Consider the following 13,752-nt stretch of genomic DNA (forward strand, 5'->3'; position numbering starts at 1 on the left):
TTTAAGACTAAACTTAACTTGTGCTTCATGGTGGGGTAAAGTGAGACACTGTCTCACTTCACAGCATTTGTCCCACTTTACCCCGAAGCCACAATTTTTGAAAAACATCTCTTATCAATTCAGGCTAATCTTCAGCTAGCATCAATCACATGGTTTTATATGTTGGAAGTTCATCAACATGTATGATATAATTTTTTCTACCTGAATCAATTTGTTTTGACACAACAGTTGATTAAGTTCAAAGCAAGAAAATTTACTTTTACATGCAAAAAACACATTTTTGTGAAAAAACTTACTTTCCACAGCACCAGCACCAACTTATCCTTCATGGCAAGGGGGGAATGGGAGGGGCTTGAAAACATAATGGTCACATGACCACATATGTGTTCCATTGCCTAGATACAGGGGGTGTTTCACATCACCCGTTGTCCCACATTACCCCGCTCTCCCCTAGTGTGTTTACTTAAATTCTGACTTATATTTCAGATTTCTATATCTTTTCCTCAAAATTCTGACAATTCTGAAAAATTTGTTATAAAGATTTTGTAAATGAATAATAATAACAAAACTGTTATACTATGATGACAAGCAAAAAAGCTCCACCTGGAATAGTCACTATGGAACTTTGAAGGGTTAAGGATGCTTTCTAAGGGAAGGTTAGTGTAGGGTCAATCAATACCAATTTGCTAAACTAACTGTACTGGCCTTCATATATCTATACCAAAGCATATATTTCTGTTCATTTAAAAATAAAAGAATACGATAATATATTAAACATTGTGGCCCTATTGTGTTTGCACATACAATACATACAAAATTATCTTGCGTGGTAGTAATGACTTGTGAGATTTTGGTCTCCCCCCGCAAAGTTCACTTAATGATTACAGCCTTGATATAAATACGAACCATTTAGCACTTTTATTGCTGTATCACAATCTGTGGTTAAATAAACAACCATGGCTTTGACAGTGTGTCCTATTTATAATACAAGACATTGAACACATATATGAAGATATATTTGTGCAATATTTATTAGAAATATACTTTGTGATTACACTTTAGAAAACTCTGAAAACCCTAACAGTGGATTTAGTCAGACGGGCATCATCACCTTAGGGTTTTAAATAGATTTGATAGAAAAACAATTATTTAATCTAGGACGAATCAAAGGTAAGGTCTATTTAATTGCACAATTGTTTCCTTACAACTTTTAAGACTAGTGATATCTAGTGAACATGTAGTCAACTGTCACAATTGTACAGATTTTTAATCATGACTTGAAGAAAGGCTGTAGACAATCACAAGAAAAGACACTGGATGGATCTTCGCTAGTCAGTCCGAACCTCAGGCTGTTATTGCTTTGGGGTATTTTCGGACATCTGAGACACCTGCAAGCAAGAAAATGAAAAAAGCTTCTTAAAGAAATTTTTTTTCCCTTTATGTTTATAATCATCGTCTTTCTCTTTTTAATTAGTTCAGTTTAGCCAACCTTTGTAATAGGAAAATGAAGTGAAGCAAAGTTTCTGCACTATTGTCTACCTGGTTGTCGATGCACCTGAACTGCCAGGGCCAGCGTGTGTTATAGAGGAAAGGTCGGAGGTCAAAGCGGTTGTCATCTGGACTGTAGCTCTCTGCATGGTAAGATGGTGTAACCGTGGTCATCTTGTGGCGGTTCATTGAGTACATCCTGAAGAAGTGCTTCACCTTCTGGGCTACCTGGAGAAAGACAACAAAATAGTGCTGTAACTGATCAATTTTAGATTATACGTTTATGCCGTTTTTTTATTTTCAGATCAAAATAAAAAAACAATTCACTATAATCAGCTACTGCTAAATGCACAAAATTTATAAATAATACTGATATGACATACATTATTATTCTGTACATTCATGACTATTAGGAAAAGAAGGCTAGTGTATATATTCTTTGATAATGAAATAACAAGTGAAAAGCCAAAATATTATTACTGATTTATTGAAAATCTGGTTTTCCTTTGCTTGTTGTAAACATAGACACCCTTAAACTTAAGCATGGATACACAAAATCCCTCTGACGGTATTACACTGTCCTACAGCCGAGGACAAGCAGGAAAATGTTCCACATGACGAAGGGGCTGACTGACCTCCATTGGTGAGAGAGAGTCCTTCCAAGTGTGAATGAGTTTACAGAACATGCTGAATGGGCCGCACTTGGAGATCTTCCTCAGGCGCCCAATCACAGATAACTCTGAGTAGGTCATCCCCATATCTTCCTGAGGAGGGAGCAGTCGTAGTGTTTAGAGTAGAGGAAAGAAAACAGGAAATACAGGAAATGCTTTTTCCTAAAGAGCCCATGTAAAGAGTTTCTGAGCTGCTGGACATAGACCAGTGAAGCCTTTTAAATAAAAAAAAACGACAACGCCTCTCTTCCCCTTTTTCCCCACATTGAGTCTGGTTCTGCTGGAGGTTTCTTCCTGCTAATGAGGGAGTTTTTTTCCTCCACAGTTGCCAGAGCTCATTATGGGAACTGCTGGGTTTCTTTATCATTTTTAAGGATTCAACCTTACTATTATATTACTAAAGTGCCTTGAGATAATATATGTTATGATTTGGCGCTAGACAAATAAAATGTAATTGAATTTGTGTGAACGATTGCTGATTGTAACTAGAGGCCCTTTGGATGAGAAAATTCTTCAATCTCTCGGGACTGATTTTAATACCAAGTATGAACTATGATTATAGTGGCAGATTTACCAGCTGAAATTTGATCTTGATTTCAGACGGTTATAAAAAAACAGATGATTATCAGCTGAAATGATGACTGTTGTTGCTCTAGTTAAGTTGGTAGTTCCATGGATTGGCTGATTCATTTTAAAACAAGAACCCTATGAGGCTTAAAAGAGAGAACAAAGCTACATGTCAAGGTAAAAGGTTGAAATCCTCTCAAGAAGATGATCAATGAAGAGGGCAGATGGAAATGATGGAGCAGCATACTTCATCTATTGCATGGTGGTTTATTTGACCCTGTACACCATAGAGTATTATAATATCAGGCTAGTATTTCATTGTGAATGCTTACTAATACAAAATACATTTACAAGTACAAAGAGCTAATTGTATGTTTGTATTTTCAAACAAAACAAGTTATAACTTTGAAAAATGTAATTCTGCTATCAGAGTCAAGAGATAATATCAAAAGTATAAAGTTAGTGTTATACCTGAAACCTGACATAATAGCATCCAGGACCAGCTTCAACTTCAACTGACAGTATTAAATAATAATTTAATGCTGGGTCACATCTTTAGTTTAAGGAAAGGGATAGTTTGCCCTATATGCTTGTTTTTTTATGATATTCAGGGAGATCACATAGTAGAAGGGCAAAATATGTTATCGTCCATTTGGCCTTATCCATATATTACGCTTGTGCAAATATTGCTTGAGTATAAGTATTGCAGGTGAAACAATATTCCCACCCTCAAACCAAATCAGGACCTAGTGAAATTTGCGAAGTCCAGTTAGTAACGTTTATGTAAAAAAAAAAAGGATAATTAGGAGAACGATGTAAGTCTGTAGACAATACCTCATCTGTCTGTGACACCTGTCCATCTGTGAGAGGCTCCAGTTCAGCTGTGGGTGGAGCAGCAAGGATTCTGCAGAGAAAACCAAAACCCCTGATAAAATGAAAACTATACAAGGTGGTCCTATTCTGGTTAGTAGTATACACAAAGCGTCATTAAAACAATGACTGCTGCATGAAACCTAAACACATGGTGCCGGAGATTTTCACATATTACCCATCAATGCTGGTGTATCTCTTGTCCACATCAAGAAAGTTTACAAGCTTTTTGGGGGAGAGGCTACATTAAATGGTAAATGGTTTTGTATTTATATAGCGCTTTTCTAGTCTTTGATGACCACTCAAAGCGCTTTACAGTACAGTGTTACATTCACCCATTCACACACACATTCATACAGTGCATCTATTCGCAGCACTTTGATATTCTATGGGGGGCCATTCAGGGTTCAGCATCTTGCCCAAGGACACTTCGGCATGCAGATGGGTCAGACTGGGGATCGAACTGCCGACCTTCAGGTTGGAGGACGACCACTCTACCCCTCAGCCACAGCCGCCCCACACATTACTGGAACTAATTTCTGCCTCAGACCTAAAGTCCTCATTTCTGGTTTGGTTTTCACAGTAGAAACATATATGTCCTCCAGCAGAGCCCTTACCCTCTGAGAGCAGTGAGCTGGAACTCCTCAACACAGTGAAGCAGGAAGCCTTTCAGGTCTGTCTTGCTGATGCCTCCTATTGGGTTGATGTCAGCACTGGAGCAGTCATACTTGGTGAAATAGCCTGTCAGGCTGAGCAAGAAACAGTGATTAAATTAATTGGCTTTAACTTACTAGATGTGGTCTGAGGAAACAGAACATGTCTATTTCAGTAGTTTGTGGCTGCAATTTTGCCAGTAGACAAGTGAATAACCTCCAAAGGACCATACCAAAGGTTTGCATCATCATTCCTGACATTTAACATTACCAACAACTGGAGCTATGACAAAAGGCATATATCCAGATTCAATACTATTATGATACTTGGCACCCAATTAAAATGTTAGTATTGCACTGGCCAGTGTATTCTGCAGCATTTTGGTTAATAGATGAGTGTAGCAGCAGACTCATAGGAAGAATTAGGTCCTAAATTTCTGATTCAATTAGAATTTCCATGCAGGCTTTTTCTTTTTATATTTTTTATAACAGCCAGTCTGTGGTCAGCTAATTGCTCAAGTAATACCTCTCATCTACGTTGGCTGAGCCCAGAACCAGCAATCCACCTGGCTTACCCCTGGACCATAGACTCAACTGGGCAAAGAGGTAGGCCAGGACCATCCTGACACGAGCCTGGTACATGAACATACAAACACACACATGTTTGTACTTCTATCTTAGTGAGGACACTAATGACACTCATACATTCCAAAGCACACACAGAGGAAGCAAAGTCAAAACTGTCCATCTGTGCTGAGAAATGCTGATAAAACAAGAACAGTTGTGTTACTGATGCATCAGTGTGAAGACTGTGGTTAAACTGTCAGAACGCATGTGTGATGGTTAAAAAAACAGTGTGAGAGGTCGTCTGACCTGCACGTTCTGCAGAGCCAGGTTTTCTCTGTGGCTTCCTCCATTGGCACTAAACTGAGGCCACCTTCCAGTGACTGCAGAGAAGATTCCCAGAATGCCTTTCACTGCCATGTTGATGTTAATATTCATGTGTGTGCTGCAAAGCAAAAAATTTATTAAAAAGGGATGAAAATTGACATACTCGCAATGAAATCTTGAGGTAATTTTGGTTTAAAGGAAATGGCATCCCCCGTCATGTGCCTAAAATGTGCCTACTGGTTGTTGTTAAATTTACAGAGCACATAGTGACGTAGAATCTCCTGTCGAATACTACCTTCCGATCTGATTGGCCAGGTCTTTGGCCCTGTTGCAGGTGTCCTCAGTGGAGTTCTTGCTGGCCATGTAACATGTGTTGAGGATGCGACCACATAGTTCCTTTGCATGTTGGGGGCAGTAGGAATCATCCCCAACCACCCTTCGAATATCTTCAAGTACCTGCATGTCTGACAAACAGAGAGACAAAGTGAGACAGGAGAGGGAGTGGAGAAGGAAAGTAGACTAAAATCTCCAGTTTTTAGCTGATGTAACTCATCATCATGTTTTATACATTTCATGATACTTTTACAATTTTCAGAGGCTTTCAGCTTCACAATGAAAATGTAAATCTTTAAAACCCCTCACAAATATGATTTTATTGATAAAAAGGTGCGCTGAGATTTCTAAACAGTTGGTTGCTGTAGTTTTTAACAACCAGTTGGATATACAGTTGTTGAAATATTTGTGAAGGACATACATGCAATACTTGTTAGGGGGATACATCAATGGTCACAGAGTTTGTGTCTAGACTTAAACAAACTGAATTATACTCACTGCCGTCCTCTACAGCCTGACACAGCAGCACACACATAGAGTGGACAATACAGGCAGTGGAGGAGCTATCGACGCCTCCACTGAGAGGCAACAAGAAACCAGCCTGAAAGACACATTATCACAAACATCAATGTTATTTCCACACAGCACTGCAGCATTGTTTTCAGTGCGCGCTCTTCCTCACCTGTCCACTCCTCCTCAGGTAGTCCCAGAGCCAGCAGGCTGGCCCTAGACTGAACAACACAGGTGACACCTGCTTTACAGTTCTCTTATTTTAAAAGGTGCAAAGATGATCCATTTTTGTCAAAGAATAATACATATTATGTACCTGATCTCTTCTTCTGGTGTATGAAAGTGCCATTTTAATGGTTGGTGGGTAGGGAGGTAGAGATCATCATCAGTAGATAAAGAGAAGTCAACTTTGACCCTGTGGTAGGGTTTGTGTTCACTTTCCTACAGCAAAAAAGTAAGAGAAAACAGGGAGGCACTACTGTGACACGCTCTAATGTGAAACACCCAAACTATCAATCAGTAATTGTTATGCAGTCTTATACTTCAGATATGATGACAAGCAACAATAAGTAAGAACAATAAAATCTAGAATCAGTAATAAGCCATAATATTGGCAAATTTATGCTCTAAAATAGCTGGAAGCTGATGCTGTCTCACCATGTGTGGCTGGCATATTTCTCCTCTGTAGCTCCGCACATCTTCAAGGTCAACTGTGGCTATGATCACCTCCTACACACACACACACACACACACACACACACACACACACACACACACACACACACACACACACACACACACACACACACACACACACACATATTATATATATATATATATATATATATATATATATAAACACTTATGTTTATCTTTAGGCTCATGAATGCTGTCTGACAGCTCTCAAACAGATCACCTGCCCAGTAACACATATCTAATTCTCCTCTGCACACAGGAAAGCTGGACACATTGTTTGTCATTTTATCGGCTTTTACAGTAATGTCACATTAGTGCATTTTGAGCTGGGGCTGACTCACTTAATGGCCCACACATACCACATCCTCAAGGGAGAACTGGGCTCCCTGTGCCACAATGTCTCCGTTGATGGCCACCATAGCACAGCCATCATAGTAGACACGGTCTCCATCACAGCCCCTCTGGTTGGCATACAGGTAGATACCTCCACTCTGAAACAACAGACACAAATTTGTGGATTCAGTCAACAGAAATGTTGATGAGTGCTGTTACTTTGAAATGGGTACAGAAAGCATAGTAACATTTATGTTTGTGACACAACTGAGAGATACAAATATTGCAACTGTGGAGAAAAATCATTTCCCCTGTCTTTTTGGCTGTGAACCAAATTTGGCACGTAAAGTAAATAGGCAAGACCCTGACTCTCTAGAAGGCCAAGGAGGCTTTTACACCTGAGACATGAGGCTCACACACAGTGCAGCCGCTCTAACCAGATAACATGGGTACTGTGGCCGTGTAGCGGAGGACAAACGGAGGAGCTGTGACAAAGATGAGTGGCACAGAGGCGGGTTGAGCTGAGCGGCGACCTGAATGAGGTTATGTTGTCGGGGAATTTATTTTTGATGTTTTGGAAATAAAAAATAAGTGGTGACTGGCTGTTGTGTGTGGAGAGCCTACATGAGTGCTACATGAAAAGCAAGCGAGTGTTAAGTCACCACCAACTGTTATGGTGTTTATATGTTCTACATTTGTGGTACAACACTGCCCTCTGGTGATCTCTATTTGGGATTTTTTGTGTCCGGTCACATGGGTGACAAAAACACATTTGTCTTGGCAAAAGTGATGGTAGCACAGGACCATTTTTAGAATATATGTAATTGCTTGCTCTGATTAACATTGCACCTATGTTCTACACCCTGTGATAGTTTTTTTCTGAAAGAACATGCATCTGGACCAAGTATAAGCACCAACATGTATCTTTCTACATGAATAGATGAAAACATCTCTGCTCCTGGTTTAAACATACCTTGGTGGTGGCTGACTTGACCAGGGCGACTCTTTGATCAGCCTTGCGCAGCTCATGGTGGCTAGCAGACGAATTGGTAAAGATCTCAACGCCATCGAGACCCATCCCAATATGAGGGCTAAGGAAAAGAGAAAGCATTCCGTCTGATGAGTTTCAAGCACTTTTGACATTGCGCAGATAACTACCAACACAACCCTCTGTTGCTCTACCTTCTGGGGCTCCAGAGCTCTGCACACATTTCAGTGCCAATACAGGTGTCCTTTGTGGAGAGCACACACTCACCAAATGGGACTGTATCCTGATGAAGACAAAAAAGACTGTACACTAAAATCACTGCCACTTTCTGTGGATAGTAAATGGTCTGTGTCCTCCTTCAGATGATCAGCAAAACACAGAATAATGATTTATTTGCACAGCACTTTTTAAAAACACACATTAATGACAAAGTTTTGTTTTACCTGCCCTGTTACCTCCTGGATCATTCTGGGCAGGAAATATTCCTCCACTTTCCTTAAGGATACAAACAAAAAGACAATCAAAAACAAGTGCAATCCTGCTTCATGATGCTAATACAAGATTCTGTGATTTTTGCAGGTTGACTCATACCAGGAATCAAACGCCAGGATATATTGACCTCTGCTGCACACAGTTACAAAATCTGTCTCTTCAACTTCCTCCAACTTTTTGGAAGTGCAATATGACATTTCTGTCCCCTTTCATGATTTACTGAAAACTTGTTTGATTAAGGTTGTTCAGTTACTGAAGACGGCTCAAATTCAAGGGTGTAATAACTGAAACTGCCTCTTTTCAAATTCTTATACCCAACAAATGAACAGCCAAGTACAGAAATCATTAAAAATGGCTTTCTTATAGTTTGTATTCTCATAAAGACAGAGACATAACAATAATAAGTGCTTATAAAAGACTTTAAAACAACAGTGACTTCTAAGTAAATACAAACCTTAACTGATTCCAAGGTGTGAACCAGCGTATCTCTCTGTAGTTCCCGTAGTTGGCCATCAGTATTTTAGGTCTGATCAGCAGTATCTTTCTACACAATGTAAGAAATAGAAATAGAAATACACACACACACACACACACACACACACACACGCACACGCACACGCACACACACACACACACACATATATATCATATGTATCTCAACATCAATATATGTATATGAGCCTGTATGTGGTATATGTATCTAAATATTAATATATGAACATGTTTGTGTGTTTGTGTGTGTGTGGACAGCGGACTGCTGCAATACCTGTTGAGGAACAGAACCCTGCAGTTGTAGCGAACATTATGATGCATTACGGGCCTAAGGGTACAGAATCCAAAACAATTAGAGAATTAAACTCAAAAAATACTTTAAAATATTTAATGATCTCCTGTTTCCCTTACATGACATAGGGGAGAGCGGGGTAATGTGGGAATTTTTTTTACATTTGCTACCCTCTAGGCGAGCTAAAATGATATATCAGTAAAATGTACTCATTTTCCATTAATTCAGGATGTTTTCTAGCAATGGAAATGATCAGAATGTCTTCAGGACAAAGGGCAGTGAAAATATGATTGTTTTAAAAAAAGTGGTCTTGTGTCCCACTTTACCCCAGCTACGGGGTAAAGTGGTCCACAAATTTGTTTCTACTTTAAAACTACCATAACGACACATGTTGTAATAGTTAAAATCCCGACAGCTAGATTGACAACCACTTATATCGGACTAGTAACAGAATCATGGGGATTGGTCAATTTATGATTATTATGATTCATGTGATCTCTGTGTTTATGACATTAAAAATAAAACATATATAATGTAATATAACACTAAAATATGTTTAAGACTAAACTTAACTTGTGCTTCATGGTGGGGTAAAGTGAGACACTGTCTCACTTCACAGCATTTGTCCCACTTTACCCCACAGCCAACGTTTTAGAAAAAACAACATCTCTTAGCAATTCAGGCTAATCTTCAGCTAGCATCAATCACATGGTTTTATATGTTGGAAGTTCACCAACATGTATGATATAAGTTTGTCTACCTGATTCAATTTGTTTTGACACAACAGTTGATTAAGCTCAAAGCAAGAAAATTTACTTTTACATGCAAAAACAATTTGAGAAAAAAACATACTTTCCACAGCACCAGCACCAACTTTTCCTTCATGGCAAGGGGGGAATGGGAGGGGCTTGAAAACATAATGGTCAAATGACCACAAATGTATTCCGTTGCCTAGATACAGGGGGTGTCTCACATTACCCGATGTCCCACATTACCCCGCTCTGCCCTACTAATGCTCATACTGTGGCTGGTCTGACTAACTATTTGGAGGTGAAACTCACATTCCGACGTCACAGATGATGTCTTGGGTGATGGGAGATTCCAGAAGTTTCCTTAGGACCTGAAAGCTGTGGAGCAACGTGTCTGACTCATAGAAGTGGTCTGCACAGCCATACCCACTGTAAAAATGTAGTGAATTAGAAAAGAGATGCTAGGTGAGTAAAACTGGAAACTTGAAATGTTAGCAACTTGTAAAGTGCAAGTCACTTACAGAGTTTTTCTGGTGGTAATCCACTAAACAGTATTTTGGAACAGATGATTTGGCTGATATGCATTCGTCAAGCCCTTTTCTAGTCTTAACTATTCAATGGACTTACGTTAGTAGTCACATTTGTTTATTCACAAAACCTCCATACGGTACTACTATCTAATGCTTCTCAATCAATCAAACATTCACACAAATCAGGGACAGTTTCAGGATTTAGTGTCTTTCCAAAGGACACAAGCAGACTGGAGGAGTCAGGGATCAAACCACCAACTTTCCAAATAATGGATGACCTGCTCTACCTCCTGAGCAAAAGCCAACCAGAATATGATCTTGCTATAATGGTCAACTATAGGGATATACTCATGTTGGATACTAATTAATGCTTTCCCGTCATACCATATCTCCAGCTCTGGTCCCAGTCTGTATTTGGCTCCACGATTCTTCGCAATCTCAATACCTGCAGTGAAACACACAGACAATATTTTTTCCCCACATAAACAGACCCATTTATATAATTGCCTATTAAAAGGCCTATTAGGTGATGGCACTGCGCAAAGTTGGGTGGAAATCCATGATAGGCTAAAATATTCAATAATGGCATCTCATGATCTTGGTGATGAGAAAATAATGACATTGTATTTACAATGACATCGATGCCATCAATAAGTCTTGATAGTGACTTGATGGTATACCCTGGGATATTGATATTGTAAATTAATAAAAAATTATTCATGTATAGAGAAAAGTTATTTCACTGCACCTACAATATAGGCAGTGATATGATGATACGGAATGTGTGATATGATAAGAGCAGTGTATATAAGGGCTGTATGAGTGTGTGAATGGCTGAAATTTACTTGTACTGCAAAGCGCTGAGTTTGGTTGATAAGACAAAAAAAACGACAGTCCATCTATCTTCATCTCTATGCTGGAAAGTCATCACATCAACACAATCTGACAAAAGCCTTCTAAGACAGGATTTTGCCAAGATGAATTAGTAAGTGAACATTGGCTAACGTTTACGTAAGATGCTATCAGAAATAGTTGGTCAAAACTGGTGCTGCAATTAAATATAACACATTTAACATACAAAACCATCGTCAGACACATGTTAATCCCATTTGTTTTGTTTCATTACTTTCAAGTTTATTCCGTGTCCCTGTGACATGCACAGACAAGGAGTTTGAATGATTGACTTCATTGTGTTGGAAATATCTGCTTGTGTCTTTCCAGGATAACTTACATTTTTGTAAGTGTTTCTCTAACGAGCCTAAACTTGGCTCACATGCAAATGACTATCTTAACTCACAAAACCTGAAGTGGGTGCAGTGCGCTGCGAATGGAGGAGGAGTCACCTAGAGCACAGGACATTTGTGCAGTCACATCATATCTGAGTGCACAGGTTTGAACAGGAACAGGGGCTGTTTGACAGAATGGTGCAGGGTTTTCAGGGAAAACATTACAAAATCGGAAGCTGCAATGAATACATAATGCTCTCAAAATGAAAGACCACGCTCTTGAATATAGGAAAAAACATTTGAGTTGTGAAATCATGCTGGAGATTCATCACTGAGAACAACTAAGTTAAAGTGTTTTCACAGAGTATCAAAATTACTTCAAATAGTTGGATTAAAAAATGTCAGAGGTGCATTCAATACTATTTAAATCTCAAATTGTTTTTTTACCTTCCATTTTGCTTCCTCATATTTGTTTAGTATTTCACTTATTATACTGCAAGGTTTTTCTATAACATCTCTCATATAACCTTAGGTTATCACCTTCTAAGATGAGTATCTGAAGTATTAATAGTAGCATTTTTCTATAAACATTAGCATATTATTATTACATCAACTAAATATTTGAATTGGCAGAATAGTAAATAGTCACAAATTCTGAGTGCTGTAAATGTGAACTAAAAGCAGAGGGGGCCCCTAACAGGAGCACATACAAAACTACTAATAGCTAATTATTTTACGCATTATGGTAGTTTCTTGGTCAACGGTTTATTTGTTAAGACACTGTCATGGTAAGACTGTACCTGCACCATCAGCCAATCAGCATGGTTCTCTTATCTGTTCAGGCGCTGTCACACTGATGTTGTCTGGTCATTTTGATGAGGGAGGGGAACAATGTGACAACAACGATGCGAGGTTTCCCTTCTGTCCACTAGTTTTTGTTGAAGATTGGTGGCACTTCATTTGATGGTCAGTGACATGACATATGTCATGGAAAATGTAGCAAACTTTACGAATACCAGTACCAGTATTGTATCAGTGTAGTATCAGTATTAGTATTAGTATTAGTATTAGTACTAGTTCCACCTACTCTTCAGGATTCTCTCCAAGTTGCCTTCAAAGTCCAGTGCCCATTGATTCAACGAGCAAGTTGCCACAGTCACTTTTCGTCCCATTCTCGTGTCAGTGAGCAGATAAAAGACTGAGTGCACAGAGTAATGTCCACGGTGACAAAAGGGTTCAGTTGTACACTGTGTTTCTATATGACGTGTGTACGCTGAAAGTAGAGCCTGCTGCCTCGACCCCTAGCCTGCACTGTCTTCTTCTGATGTTGCTACTGTGCGGTTCAACCTGAGCGGGTTGTACTGCCCCCTGCAGGACAACAGCCACATTACTACTACTACTATTACTAATAATACTAACACTACTTCTAATTTGGGGTAATCTGGGACACTGGTTTATGTGGGACCCTTCAAATTCAGTCTGTTGTTACCTTCACTACAAGTTAGCAGGGACATCATGTGACTTCCGGGGCGAGGTCACAGAATGGGGGGGGGGGGGGGGGGGGGGGGTAAAGTGTCAATCAGAAGCTCCCCCTTGGTTTTGGATGACAAGGTCATTGACATAAGAGTCTGACAAGATTAATGTTAAGGATATACATATGTTAGTAGTAAGACAATGTTCCTAATGTTATTTAACTATGTTTGTGATGTATTCAAGCAACAGAATATGCACTAAGTTCTTTAAAATGTTTTTGTTTGTTTTTTCAAAAAAATTTAGTAGTCTCACTTTATCAAACATGATTGATAATGTGGGACAGCATGCTTTTGGTAATGTGGGAGAGTCATTTCAGTTCTCTAAATGGGGAAATCTGCATGTAGGGACTTCCTGCAGTAGATAAACAAGTAGAATAAAGAGCTGTATCAAATAATCTGCAGTCTACAGGCAGGAGTTAATGGTAAATAGAGTCTGTCC

The 13,752-nt window shown here is 39.2% G+C and overlaps 1 protein-coding gene across 1 annotated transcript; it reads right to left on the bottom strand.

Moving 5' to 3' along the window:
- Nucleotides 1-895: 895 nt before the first annotated feature.
- On the bottom strand, nucleotides 896-13,116 carry nadsyn1 (NAD synthetase 1). Its single transcript, XM_053424906.1, has 21 exons — nucleotides 12,869-13,116; nucleotides 10,940-11,000; nucleotides 10,338-10,454; nucleotides 9,259-9,312; nucleotides 8,947-9,036; nucleotides 8,444-8,495; nucleotides 8,195-8,283; nucleotides 7,986-8,103; nucleotides 7,039-7,170; nucleotides 6,641-6,712; nucleotides 6,300-6,424; nucleotides 6,156-6,204; nucleotides 5,972-6,074; nucleotides 5,436-5,604; nucleotides 5,123-5,258; nucleotides 4,776-4,882; nucleotides 4,214-4,345; nucleotides 3,561-3,630; nucleotides 2,124-2,252; nucleotides 1,540-1,716; nucleotides 896-1,388 (listed from the first exon to the last, which is right to left on the bottom strand). The coding sequence occupies exons 1-21, from the start codon at nucleotides 12,951-12,953 to the stop codon at nucleotides 1,353-1,355; spliced, it is 2,103 nt and encodes a 700-aa protein (XP_053280881.1). The 5' UTR covers nucleotides 12,954-13,116; the 3' UTR covers nucleotides 896-1,352.
- Nucleotides 13,117-13,752: the final 636 nt, after the last annotated feature.

This window comes from Pleuronectes platessa, chromosome 1 (genome assembly GCF_947347685.1).
Source record: "Pleuronectes platessa chromosome 1, fPlePla1.1, whole genome shotgun sequence".
Classification (NCBI taxonomy): domain Eukaryota; kingdom Metazoa; phylum Chordata; class Actinopteri; order Pleuronectiformes; family Pleuronectidae; genus Pleuronectes; species Pleuronectes platessa.

Bases quoted from the DNA above. Each gene is read 5' to 3' on its own strand.
- nadsyn1 (XM_053424906.1), bottom strand. From the start codon at position 12,953: ATGGGACGAAAAGTGACTGTGGCAACTTGCTCGTTGAATCAATGGGCA. The intron at 6,425-6,640 runs GTGAGACAGCAT...TTTTTGCTGTAG, and splicing joins AAATATGCCAGCCACACATG to GAAAGTGAACACAAACCCTA. The intron at 4,346-4,775 runs GTATTACTTGAG...TTTCTTGCTCAG, and splicing joins TCAGCCAACGTAGATGAGAG to CCTGACAGGCTATTTCACCA.